Genomic DNA, 13,127 nt, shown 5'->3' on the forward strand with positions numbered 1-13,127 from the left:
CAATTTCACATCAATTTTACAAGAAGTCACAAAGGACATTGTTCTTTAAACTGCTAGAAAAAAAAACATATAGTTCTCTCCAGTGTACTACTTTAAACATGATATTTCCACTATCACTTGATTTTCAGGTTAAATTAATGACTTTATATTTAACATTTATGGGCCCTGTCTGTGACTTCAGCAGGATTCTTTTTGAGGTTAAGTCAGCTTTATCTAATATCTCTGGTTAGGTCAATCCTCCGACGTGAACTCACGTGATACATCAGTTTTGTGTAACGTCGTTACGTCATGGTTTTAGACGCCGATTGGCTGTTCGCCTGTTCGGTGTTCATTCATCTTACAGCCGGAAGTAGTCTCAGTAGGGAGAGAAGCTGGAGGTCGATGGACATTTTCATGTATTGCAACCTAGTGTTATAAGATCGGCTATGTAAATGTCATATGGAATGTCTAATTGTATTGGAAGCTGTCTTTCAACATAAGGTAAGGGTTATCTTTGATCTCAGTCAGTTCGCTACGACGGCTGTTAATGACAAATGCACTTTAGCTAGCTATTCCCCATAATCAGGCTAGCCAACTACCGTCGGGATAACTAACCTAGCACATCCGCCTCGTACACAATTTTTACTGTTTACCATAATTCTGGTGTTTCAATGCCCATTTTAAACGCATTCATCAGCAGTCGGTAACGTTAGTGAAAACAGGCAAATGCTGTTGACGCTGCTTCATGATTAGCAGTTAGGCTAAGTTCGTCAGGTAGCCAGTTAATTGCTGCAGCAGCCCCTATTTAGTTAGTTTGTGTTATTGTTTGACTTAAGGTAATCCAAACTAGCCCTTTTAAACGCCAAAGTCAAGCAACAATACAAACCAAATATCTGTTTGAGTCAGCGGTAGGCCAGCAACTCCTGTGCTCAGCAATGTAAAATCACTGTTTTTCTTAAAAGAGTCTGGTATTGATGAGAGCAATATAATGGCTTCATTTTCCCATCAGAATTCACTGTCTGACATTAAGGTAAAGCAGTGAAACCACTCTCAATATGGCTTACACTTAAACTGATACTGATTTTTTTTAGGTGGCTAAAATATATTTTGTTGCTGACCCCTCCACAGCAGTACATTGCTTAGCCTCCATGTCGGACTCCAGCCTGCTTCTCCAAACTGAGGGTGAGCCAATCACATCTACTGTATGTAATATACTGATTATGGCTAAGTATCCCATACAGCCCCACTTTAACAAAACTGAACTATCCCTGTAAGCAAATGGATAAGTTCACTTGGATTCTCAGTAGCTTTTAATATACACAGTGTGAAGAACATGTACAGAAAGATCCCCATGGACATATATCTGAATGAAAATAACATTGACATTAAGCTATTATGTACAGACATGTAGGAATGAAAAAACAACAAAAAAAGGAAACCCAAAGCAAAACAAAAAATATATATTGACAGAATGTAATGTTGCAAGGTAGGATGTGTTGCAGGACTGTCTGCATTAGTTTAGGAAAGTGGACCCATTAACTGGCAACAGAGTGTATATAGCCTTCACACAGAAAATAACAGGCAATATCTATATAAAGGTCAGATTTTTACTGTTAACTGTAGAGACAGGGTTACAAATAGTACCAGAGTGCATGGGAGAGCAAAGACTTGCAATAAATACACTGTATGGATAATGTAACACATTATGTAGTTATATAGTAAGTATAGTAGGTTGTTTATTTGTGGATTGCACAGTGTATCTACGTATATTATATTTAATATTTTGAAACAATATTTTGCAAGTCTTTTGTAGATAATACAAATGCATTCATAAATTCAAATATTTTGTTATTGATAGTTTTACTCCATAAATCATACATACTGAATTGAGTTGATATTGCTCAAACCTACTGGAAGCCCTTTATTCACTTCATTTGGATGAAATATCACCCCATTTTCAGTGCCGCTACTCCAGAACTGTCACTTGTGTCAAAAAGTATTACCTTTAAAAACTGATGGTCTGACGCCGCAGCTAGGATGACAGATGTATGTATATGTATGTGGACACAGGTTGTCTAAGATCACTGAAATTAAAAGCAAGATGTTAGTTGTGTTTTAGGGTGGATTCTTTGGTCTTTCTTGATTCCCTGCTTGTTCTTGTTTTTCAGCTTGGTCTGTGATGTCAGGGGAGGACATTAAAGTCACTGGTGGATAAAGACGTCACACACTGTTATATATTTTCCTGACCTAGGCTTATGAATGTCCCGAACACTGACAGCTATGAGCGACAGCACAGTGACCAGTGGCCAGCAGCAGTGGTCGGGGCCCGGGCAGACGTCACAGCCTTTCCGGGGGCCCTATATCTCAGTCATCACCAACAGGTTAGCTGCATGTCTTCTCACTTGAACTTACTGTAAAAAGAGCAACATGATGACCAAAGGCAGGGATATGTTTTTTTTTTTTTAAACCAGTGTAGAGCAGTGCAGTGGATGTGGCATGGTGGTGCAGTGGTTAGCATTGTCATCTCACAGCAAGAGGGTTTCAAGTTCGAACGCAGGGTGGGGGGCTCAAACCCAGGTTGGGGGAGCCCTTCTGTGCAGAGTTTGCATGTTCTCCCCGCTGTCCCCGCTGTCTCTATGTTAGCCCTGTGATAGTCTGGTGACCCATCCAGGGTGTACCCCGCCTCTCGCCCAGTGACAGCTGGGATAGGCTCCAACCCCCCTGCAACTCCCAATAGGATAATCGGTTACGGAAAATGAATGAACGGAAATGTTGTTGTCATAGCCATATGTAAGATAACCATGGGAGGATATGTAGGAGTCCGCATAGGATACAGTACACTGTATTAATGGACTTTGAGGCCTTGCATTCTTATTATCATGTTGTGCGAGTTTTCAGTATAAAACGAATCACTGCAGGCATTTTCCTAGTCTCCTGACTGCTTTTGCTCCATATTGTAGGACTACCAACCTGGTGATCCGAGGGGTCATGCTGTTTACCGTGGGTGTCTTTCTGGCCCTGGTGCTGAACTTACTTCAGGTGCAGAGAAATGTCACCCTCTTTCCACCCGATGTCATCAGCAGCATCTTCTCTTCAGCTTGGTGGGTGCCGCCCTGCTGTGGCACAGCCTCAGGTATGTGAACCCCCCTCGCATAATGTGAAAAAAATCCTGTCTGCTATATTTTCGTCTGTAAGATGAAAACAGACCATCAAAGCTGCCATGCAGTGTATTGTATGACATGTGTCAAGGATGGGGCCTTCAGCTGAGAGTCAACTGAAATGAGAGGTAGTGTAGTTCTGCCACGCGTTTTTTTCAAAGTACTTAATAACTTTGAGTACTTTTCTCAACCAATTAAAAACAACTGCTTTTGGAAACAGTTCCTCATTTCAGACAGTCTGTTTTTAATGGCGGTGCCATAGATGTAATATTTTTCTCACGATGAGTTTGGATTCTAAACTGTATCTCAAGAACTACATGTTTTGATTCTTACTGATTCACAGATTCCAGAAATGCCTACGTTGTTGACAATGTGATGTTAGCAGAACAAAAAGGGTAGAATTGTATTTTGAAGGCACAGTGCAAACAAGCCAGCCAGCAAACACTCACTGCAGCCTTTTACAGAACTTAAACTTAAAACTTCAACTGTGATTAGGTGAAGGAAATAACTCAGTCCAGTTTAATTTCAAGGGACCTGTGGCTCTGGCACAGTATTGTGGATTAGAAGGGACTTCCTTTGTGCTAGCATTGCAGGGAAGGGTGTGTTTTCCACAGCTGGAGACAATGTGGACAATTTAATTAACAGCACAGTTGAGCTCTCTGACACCAGAACACACAGACAAATTCTGTAAATTACACTGTTCTCTGCTTTTTTTGTTCATTTCTGCAGTATCCCTTATCAAGATCAGTTAGCAAACTACCAGTTAAGTTTAATAATGCATATCAGTAGCCTAAACACGAGCGCATGATTTGGCACCTAGTGCACTAGTCTAACAGACAAATAATGCCAAATAATGCCCTCTTTTATATCAAGAATCAAGAATCAATTCTGAAGTGCAAATCAATTCTGAATAAAATCATGATACCAAGAATCAAAAACATACTGTAAGATTTCCTAATATTTCCACCCCTATCATAAATCTCATTACAAATAACTGTAACCATAACTTCAATCAAAGCTAAAATTCTAATCCTTACTATTTGACAAGGCCTTAAAGGCGCTGTATGTAAGAATGTGGCCAAAACGGTTACTGCACTCAAATTCAAAATACTGCTGCGAGTCGTGTCTACGCCCCTCCCCTACAGATTTGAGGTTGCTGGACAGCGGCACGCTGGAGACTGATTTGTTTGCCCATGGGCAGCTGCCGTGGCAGGGCCGCGTTGCTGCGTCCTTGATCTTCGGTTTTCCAGCGGACCGTTGGAGCAAGTCCGGTTTCTCTGCTGCTAACGCTGCTGCTGGGATACAGCAGAGGAGGAGCCGGCTGCTAAGCTATGTACCGGGACACTGCGAATGCTGCTTGCCGTGCTGCTAACGTTTGTTTCTCAAAAAAATCAGTCGGGTCGATGACCCACCTGCACATGGGCTACAATGTACGATCGAAAATGAATAACAGTTGAAAGTATTCAAAATGTCCATCCCCGTCTAGCTATGATGCTAGTTAGCCAACTTTGGCTAAAGCTTACCTGTCGAGGAGACTTCAGCTTCAACTTCAACTTTCAACTTTATTGTCCCCAAAGGGAAATTTGCTTTGCAGGTAGGTAAAAACAAACACATAAAAAAACATAGAAAGCACATTCACACAAGTTTTGACACGACACTGAAGGGTAAGTACACAAATACCCTGGGGGGCGACTGAGAGTAGAGTGTAGAGTGCATCATAACTGTTCATTTTTTAAAATATGAGAGTAGCCACTTCGACATCCGATTTCAAATTCTTCTCCGCTTTAAACCGTCTCCACCATTCAAAAGCATCTCCTATATAGACCCTCGCTTTGCCTGGAGTTTTGTCTTGGCGTTTTTGGGAATCATAACAAGGTCGTTTGGGTTTAGTCGCACCATCAGCCATTGTAGCTCAGTCGTAACTACTAGCAACCCGGATGCTGAGACTCTACTGACTGCGTGACTGGTAGATGGCAGTGGGTGGCACAACAGGCCAAAACACAAATTCAAAACATAAACATGATTTGCAGACCGTAATTTTTTTTTTTTTTAATGCGAATATTCTGGCTGTACTATTGTTGTCGGTGAGATCAGTATGTTATATTAACATTATTCCTTATTTTCTGTGAAATATTAGGATGAATTTACGACTATTTGCTTTAGATTTCTTACATACAGTACAGGCCAAAAGGCCAACAGTTGTTCTAGAGATGGGTCTGCTGCTAGAACTCTGTGTGGCATTCATCTGCTCTCTGATCTGAGCTGCTGTTAACTTGCGATTTCTGAGGCTGGTGACTCGGATGAACTTATCCTCAGAAGCAGAGGTGACTCTTGGTCTTCCTTTCCTGGGTCGGTCCTCATGTGTGCCAGTTTCGTTGTAGCGCTTGATGGTTTTTGCGACTCCACTTGGGGACACATTTAAAGTTTTTGCAATTTTCCGGACTGACTGACCTTCATTTCTTAAAGTAATGATGGCCACTGGTTTTTCTTTAGTTAGCTGATTGGTTCTTGCCATAATATGAATTTTAACAGTTGTCCAATAGGGCTGTCGGCTGTGTATTAACCTGACTTCTGCACAACACAACTGATGGTCCCAGCCCCATTGATAAAGCAAGAAATTCCACTAATTAACCCTGATAAGGCACACCTGTGAAGTGGAAACCATTTCAGGTGAATAGCTCTTGAAGCTCATGGAGAGAATGCCAAGAGTGTGCAAAGCAGTAATCAGAGCAAAGGGTGGCTATTTTGAAGAAACTAGAATATAAAACATATTTTCAGTTATTTCACCTTTTTTTGTTAAGTACATAACTCCACATGTGTTCATTCATAGTTTTAATGCCTTCAGTGAGAATCTACAATGTAAATAGTCATGAAAATAAAGAAAACGCATTGAATGAGAAGGTGTGTCCAAACTTTTGGCCTGTACTGTATAGCTCCTTTAAGAGTGCAGAGCTGTATTGATTAACTTTATCTATGTAGACACTACAATTAATCAAAGTGCAATGAGATATTTTTGATTTTCCTGAGATGAACAAATAGAAACTACAGAATTATTTAATGCAATTGCATAAGAGTATACATGCAGGAGTATAACTGCACACACATATATGCACAGTCTTATATATGAATGCACAACATGCCCATCAGGCTCGACTAGCCAGCGTTATTGAAATGTTGTCCCTTGGGTGTAGAGCTGTGGATGGAAATACAGCGCAGCACTGTCTGTTCCCAAGCGGCTCAGCACAAAGCACAACAGCCCTAGGCTGTTTTCCTCCCCAGACACACCATGGCTCCTGCAGGAGCCTGTTGCTTTCACTTGTTGCTAATACACATACTATGCTTCGTTCCCCAGAGTAGGGCTCCTGCTTTTTGTTGACAGTGCAGAGGTTAATTTGTTTTGGAGCCACATTAGTTAGGCTAGAGGTTATCAGCATGTGAGCTGTGAGCAAATCACTGCAGTCTTTTCCTGTTTTTCATGATACCAATGGCAGTGTGTGAAATTAGCTTTTTTGCCAGCAAATAAGATAATTGGCAATTTCTTTTTAAGCATATTAGACATATTCAGATTCATTCATTCATTCATTCATCCATTTATTCATTCATCCATGCTTTAAGTCAGCTGACCTTCAGTAATGACTCATCAACTTTACGTGAAGTAGCATGGAGCAGCTGTCCAGTCAAAATCCTGTTTTCATATACAGCCACAGTTTTGCTTGAATTTGATTGGCTGATTGGCTCACTGTCAAAAGAAGCCTTGACAGCAGTGACCGAATGTAAGAACAGACGCATATCAGATTATGGTGTATTTAACAGAGGCAGTGAAGTGTTATCATCTCAAACATTTTTGCCTGTGTTACCTGTCTCTGCCTGTTACTCTGTGTCTCTCCATGGCTGTTTTGAACCTCTTTGTGGTTGATTAATTTCCAACAAGAAATGTTAAACAGTCACATCAAATGGAGTCTCTGGTCTGGGGGGCCCTGAACCTTTGGGCTTGGTAGGCTCATTCAATAATCCTTCCATGGCTGTATGTGTATACTGTCAGAATAGTATGTATGCTATCTGAATTCCTTTTCTCAGCAAAACAATACCAGCATACATGGTGACCGCACCACAGTAGTGAAAATTGCTGGGGTGTCCTCTTGTTTTTCTGTTCTGTTTATTCTCCATCCCTTTCTCCCCTTGCAGCGATGATTGGGTTGTTGTACCCCTGTATCGACAGCCGTCTGGGTGAGCCACACAAGTTCAAGCGGGAATGGTCCAGTGTGATGCGCTGCGTGGCTGTGTTTGTGGGTATCAACCATGCAAGTGCTGTATCCTTAAAGTTTGGAGGCTTTATGCATCTATTGTTGTTCTGTTCAGTTCTTAAATGTTGGCGTAAAAACAATTAGTCCGTCTAAAACTTTGATAGACTAGACATTTTTTCCCCTTTCAGTGTAGGCAGTGGTTTGTGTGTGTACTGCACACCAGTATTTAATGCAGTGCATGCTGTACTTTTTTTCTCAGGTAAGGTAAGGTAAAGCTGTAAAGGTAAAGCTGTACATACATCTCCACAGCACCACTGCACTCCAACACAGCTGTTTAAATGAAGTTTTTAACCACCAGCTGTTGACTGCCTGGTCCTTGACTATACCTCTGTCAGAAAGTGGACTTTGCCAACAACGTCCAGCTGTCTCTGACTCTGGCGGCGCTCTCCATTGGTTTGTGGTGGACGTTTGACCGCTCCCGCAGCGGCTTTGGCCTGGGAATCAGCATCGCCGTGTTGGCAACACTGGCCACTCAACTCCTGGTTTATAATGGAGTCTTTCAGTAAGTTCCTTCCCAACTAGTTTGCATATTGATATGGTGTAGAAGCAAATGGATAAAAAACTGGAACATGAACAGGGAGGACGAAGAAGAGGATGCAGGTGAAAAAGTATTCAACCGCCCTGGTGTTTTTCCTATTTTGTTGCATTACAACCTATAATTTAAAAGGATTGGTTTTTGGACTTTTTGTAATAGGCCTACACAAAATAGTCACAGTTGGTGAAGTGGGAAAAAAATAAAAAACTAGTTTTAAATTTCAAAAAAATGATTAACTTAAACGTGGTGGTCAAAGTGGTCCAATGGACAGATACTCCACTTTATGCTCTGGAACTTTCCAGCTCCTTCACATATAGTTATTGTTGATCTCTTGTCTCTCTTTGACTGGTCCTTGAGTTTTTGTGGGCAGTTCTCTCTTTGCAGGTTTGTTGTGGTGCCATATTATTGTTTTTTTTGTTGATTGTTTGTTTATTTTTTTTAATAATGGATTTAATGGTGTTCAGTGAGATCTTAAACTAAGTTTCATAACTTAGAACCCCAACCTTGATCTGTATTTCTCCACAACTTCGTCCCTGACCTGTTTGGAGAGCTCCTTGTATGTGCTGAGTCAAGCCACGCTGTGCAGATTTGCATTTCCATCATTAGGTTAGATGCACTGTGTCATGTCAAACGGAGAACAACCATCTCCAGATTAGGTCCAAAAGCAGGGCAGGTAGCGGTGATGTCTTGCTGACCATAGCCAACCCCTGACAACCCTGCTTCTCCCCCACAAACAAACCACAGGAGACCAGAGAGAAAGGCTTTTTAAAAGTCTTTGTGTATTCAGCTCTCTGTAGCTTCCCAGTCATCTCTTTGTAGCTTCTAAATGAATCTCTGTGATTTGAACTATAGTTTCTCTCCTGCATCCTTTTACTTTAGGTGCTTTATTTTACTGTTTCTTGTTCGCTTTCAGTTGTGTTGTAAGTTGTGTGAAGTTGCTGCTTGAAAACTCAACATTTCCTGATTTTGCTGCTTAACAATAAAAGTTTTTATATAGCAAAATAACAGGGGACTTTTATTGTGGAGAATCTACAGGAAATGAAATGTGTATCACTGAATAAGTGGAACTTTTGGCAGCCCTGTAGTAATGGAAATGCAAATACCTGCCACACTGGGCTGATGGCCCAAACCAAGCCAAGCCAGCCCGTGACTGTCGAAAAGGGGTATTGGTCTTCATGTTGCCACTTGCTTGGTGGTAAACGTGCTTAGTGGTGTTGCACACTCTGGGGGCCTTTCAGATCAGGTGTATATGTACTGAGATCATGTGACACTTTGGGTGTTTTCACAATTGGTCCTTTTCAGCCCTTTAAACGGACTCAGAGTGGTGACTCAGCATTTTTTGCACATATGTGAACACTCCAAGAGAGCTGAGCCCCTTTTCTGTCGATTCACTTTTTGGTCATCTTTAGGGGGAAAGAATTAAAAAGGACTATATGTGAAAACACCTTTATTCAGGGGCGTCATAGCAACGGGGGTGAATATGAATGTATGCACCACATTATAGTTTTTTATTTTTCAAAGTTTTTTAAAACAAGCTTTTTTTCACGTCACTTCAACAAATTTGACGATTTTGTGTAGGTCCAATGCAAAAGACTCTGTACATCTTCCACCAGCGATGCCTAGCCTGGCTAAGATTCCTCAATCAAAGTGTTTGCAGGTTAATACAAAAATAGATTTTAAAAAAATGGTTTGCTAAATGAGTAACAGGGATTTCAGTTTGACTTTAAAAATTGCTGGAGTGCATTTCTGATGACAAATCAACGTTTTCCACACAAAGCTGAAACAGTTTCTTTTTGGTATTTGAAAACTTGATTCCTTCTGCTTAAAAATGTATGGTGAATTTAACCCTATTGTTAAATAGTCAGTCAGAGCAAAACATTGATTAAAGTTAAGTGTGTGTATGTATTGTTGAAAGAGTTAGGAGTTGCTGTCATGTGCTTCCTCTCTGTGCAGGTATACTTCTCCAGACTTCCTGTATATTCGCTCCTGGTTACCTTGCATCTTCTTTGCGGGGGTTATAACTATGGGAAACATAGGACGGCAGCTTGCCTTGGTAAGACCTTATGCTTTGCAAAAAATTATGTTGAATTAGTATTAGTTTCACGCTCCTTTCTTCAAATGGACAGTAAATTGATAAGAAAAGTATCAGATAGTGTTATGTACTCATAGAAACTGGCCATCAATGTGGATTCAGCTGTTCAGTGACTGTTTCCTGCACTCTTGTTTTTGTTTGTTTGTTTGTTTGTTTTTCAGTACGAGTACAAATTCATTCAGGAAAAGACCCATCAGGACTGAGGGATCTCTCCACCAGGCCTGTGCTCAGAATGGCATTGTCTTTGCACCACCTCAAAGCTAGAGGCTGGCTGCTGGAGAACATCTGCATGCAGCATAGGCCAGGACTGGCTGGCCCCCAAATGAGCCAGATAGTCTTGTCAGTGAGACCTGAGCTCCTGATTGGCTGCCTGGTGGTTTCCGCTGGACAAGACAGTATTTTTGATTGGCTCTTGTCAGGCCATTCAGAGCTTGAGGTGGCTACTGCCCGGTGACATTTTAACCTGAGCTGAATTGAACAATGAGTGCAGAGTTTGTTGTGTTTTTTTTTCTTCTTTGGTGCAGTTTATCTCTTCTTACCTGCAGCGGGGATTAGTGGCGAAGCGTCTGTCGTTCTTCAGATCAGCTCCAGTGTTTGAAGGCTTTGGCTCCTTTGTGCCAAACACAGTCACACAGGAGATCAGTTTTAAAGCCTGCTCTTATCTCCTGAGTCTTTCACATCCTTCACGAATCAGTGGGAAACACACAGCCAAGTTAACTTATATCTAAAAAGATATGCATCTGTATACCACACCTTCTATTCGATGAAATTAGCTTATATCTACAGTGAGGTTTGATAAAGGAATGATGATGTGTACTGCACTGGCTGTGAGGACACAGGGTGTTTGATGTTCACCTGTAGTGGATCTCTGACAGCTACACCTGCCCTGTCTATACAGTATCAGATATGAAGGACAGTGCTTTCTTATTGAATATGTAAAGCTCAAAGCGTTTTGGTTGAAAGTGAATGGTACAGTTGGAATATACGCAGACTTAGGAAATTAAGGTCATCCATACATGAACACAGTCTTGAATATTATATCCTGAAAGAATTACTTTGTTGTAGGACCATTTATGTATTTGATTATTAGTCTTAATTTCAGGGAATAAGATTTATCCAGATACACATCTGTAGCCTTTACAGCTTCCTGGTTAAAAAATAAAAAAGGGCAACAAGTGGTGTTTGCTTTCCCCAGAGCAGCAGAAATGCCAAATTTCCCAACTATTGTCTTCTTGACTGAAACTTGATGGGTACCCTTTATGAACCATAGCTGTTGAATACCTAAAATATATGACAGTGGGTAATTGAGATCAATAGGTACAACTTAAAGTAGGACCAAATAAAGCACCTTGGGTGTGTGTTAAGATAGTTTGTATGATCCTGTGTAACTCACTGCGTTATCTTAATATTTACAGATTAGCATTGAACTAACACAACGAACTGACAGTTTGTTATAGACAATTTGCATTGTGTTTTCACTGGATTACGTATAGTGTTATGAGTGTGAGGAATTTTCAGAAAAAAAATCCCTTAGGATCCTGTGTCCTCCTGGTCTGTCATGCATATATTCCTTTGTTCTTAGGTTGGTTTGATAATTCACTGTTGGTTTGGTAATTAACTACTTCACCATTCAGAGCTGCTGTCCACGAAATTCACCTACACATCCAGTTTAGCAGTGTTAAAGTCCTCTGTGCATGCAGTAGGTGGTATTTGCATGGGTGGATTGACAGCCCTCCTAGTAGAAACTAATTCAAAATACAGAATACATGGGCTGAGAATAAAAACAGGGAACCCTTGTGTATCTGGAAGAGGTATGACTGGAGCATTCAAGGGACATTTTTAACATTGGTCTTATTAGAGTTACAGCATTTAAATAAACTATAAAAACAGTGTTATGTTATATTCCGTGATACAGGTTAGATGATGTGAAAAAACATGATGGAGAAACCTTTTTAATGCATTCTTAGAAGAGTAGTATATTTTATATCAGCATTGCAGCAACTGTAATTTTTCAGAAATATGATAACTTGTTTTACTTCCTTTAGGATGAATTGTGTAGTGGTCAAACAGTTCCACTCACTGAAGCAACCTCTGAAACCTGAACATGTGCAATTTGTTGGTTTAATAAAGACTTAATGACCATTTGGTAACTGCCTCTGATGTCTGTTTACCTGATACAGGCTACATGTCTCATCCAGACAGTAACACAAGCAGTTTAAAGTGCAGTGGAGGATGCATACCTGATGACGGAAGTGGAGGTCTGCAAGAGTAGAAATCTGCAGGGAAAATATACTGTAGAAATGGATAAAAGATTATTGTAAAAGTATTGTCAGGAAATCCACAGTGAGATTAACAAGATTCCAAGAGTGTCCTGGCCAAGATAGCAGCAATACAAGTTCCTACAACTCATGTAAGATAGCTAACAAAAACACTGCATGTAACAAAATCAGAATTAAACACAAATCATATTGTGAATAATGAATGAAGTGGGATTTCATCATAGAAAAAAACATAATGCCCTTAAACAAAACAAGAGCTATTAAAAGACATTGAAATAAGATAGACCAGTCTAAAATATAAAATTAATGAGACTGACAAAACAAAATAGCCCAGACAGAAGAAAGAACACAATGACTAGAATATAAAGATATAAGTTCCCTCTATGCTTGTGAAAAGAGAATACTAAGGGGGTGGTGCAAAAAGGGAGGGGCACATCAAATAATTTTTTAAGCACTGGGGAGAGACTTGAGTTTTTTATTTTGGCTTAGGAGAGGGGCATACAAATTTAAATTGTTGTATTTTACACTTATTTTACCGTCCCATTTTTAAAGACAAAATGCCTTCCAAACCTGCAAGGCCTGTTTTTGTTTGTTTGTTTGTTTTGTTTCAATTGGCCAAAATGACACAATAAGCATCATAGTCAGAACCTGCGAAAACAGAAGTTGTTGGATTTTTAAATTTCCATCAGCTCTTCATGTTTGGCAGGAAAAACACAACCAAATGTGAGTTGAAAATTGTTATATTTAATCAAAATCATTTTATTCTACATTTTATTTAAA

The 13,127-nt window shown here is 40.3% G+C and overlaps 1 protein-coding gene across 8 annotated transcripts; it reads left to right on the forward strand.

Moving 5' to 3' along the window:
• The first annotated feature begins 331 nt into the window (after positions 1–331).
• insig2 (insulin induced gene 2) lies at positions 332–12,222 on the forward strand. 8 transcript variants are annotated; one of them, XM_049594903.1, is made up of 9 exons: positions 332–480; positions 989–1,009; positions 1,108–1,161; positions 2,148–2,360; positions 2,940–3,112; positions 7,323–7,447; positions 7,777–7,943; positions 9,930–10,029; positions 10,230–12,222. In XM_049594903.1, the coding sequence occupies exons 4-9, from the start codon at positions 2,239–2,241 to the stop codon at positions 10,269–10,271; spliced, it is 729 nt and encodes a 242-aa protein (XP_049450860.1). In that variant the 5' UTR covers positions 332–480; positions 989–1,009; positions 1,108–1,161; positions 2,148–2,238; the 3' UTR covers positions 10,272–12,222. The 8 variants fall into 8 exon arrangements, with proteins under 8 accessions (XP_049450860.1, XP_049450864.1, XP_049450857.1 ...); XM_049594907.1 differs by having other exon boundaries at positions 2,231–2,360; XM_049594900.1 differs by lacking the exon at positions 989–1,009 and having other exon boundaries at positions 1,071–1,161.
• The last annotated feature ends 905 nt before the right edge of the window (positions 12,223–13,127 follow it).

This window comes from Epinephelus fuscoguttatus, linkage group LG13, assembly GCF_011397635.1.
Source record: "Epinephelus fuscoguttatus linkage group LG13, E.fuscoguttatus.final_Chr_v1".
Taxonomy (NCBI): domain Eukaryota; kingdom Metazoa; phylum Chordata; class Actinopteri; order Perciformes; family Serranidae; genus Epinephelus; species Epinephelus fuscoguttatus.

Coding starts and splice junctions, on each gene's coding strand:
- insig2 (XM_049594903.1), top strand. CDS start 2,239: ATGTCCCGAACACTGACAGCTATGAGCGACAGCACAGTGACCAGTGGC. Junction 2,361..2,939: donor ATCTCAGTCATCACCAACAG/GTTAGCTGCATG, acceptor TCCATATTGTAG/GACTACCAACCTGGTGATCC. Junction 7,944..9,929: donor GTTTATAATGGAGTCTTTCA/GTAAGTTCCTTC, acceptor CTCTCTGTGCAG/GTATACTTCTCCAGACTTCC.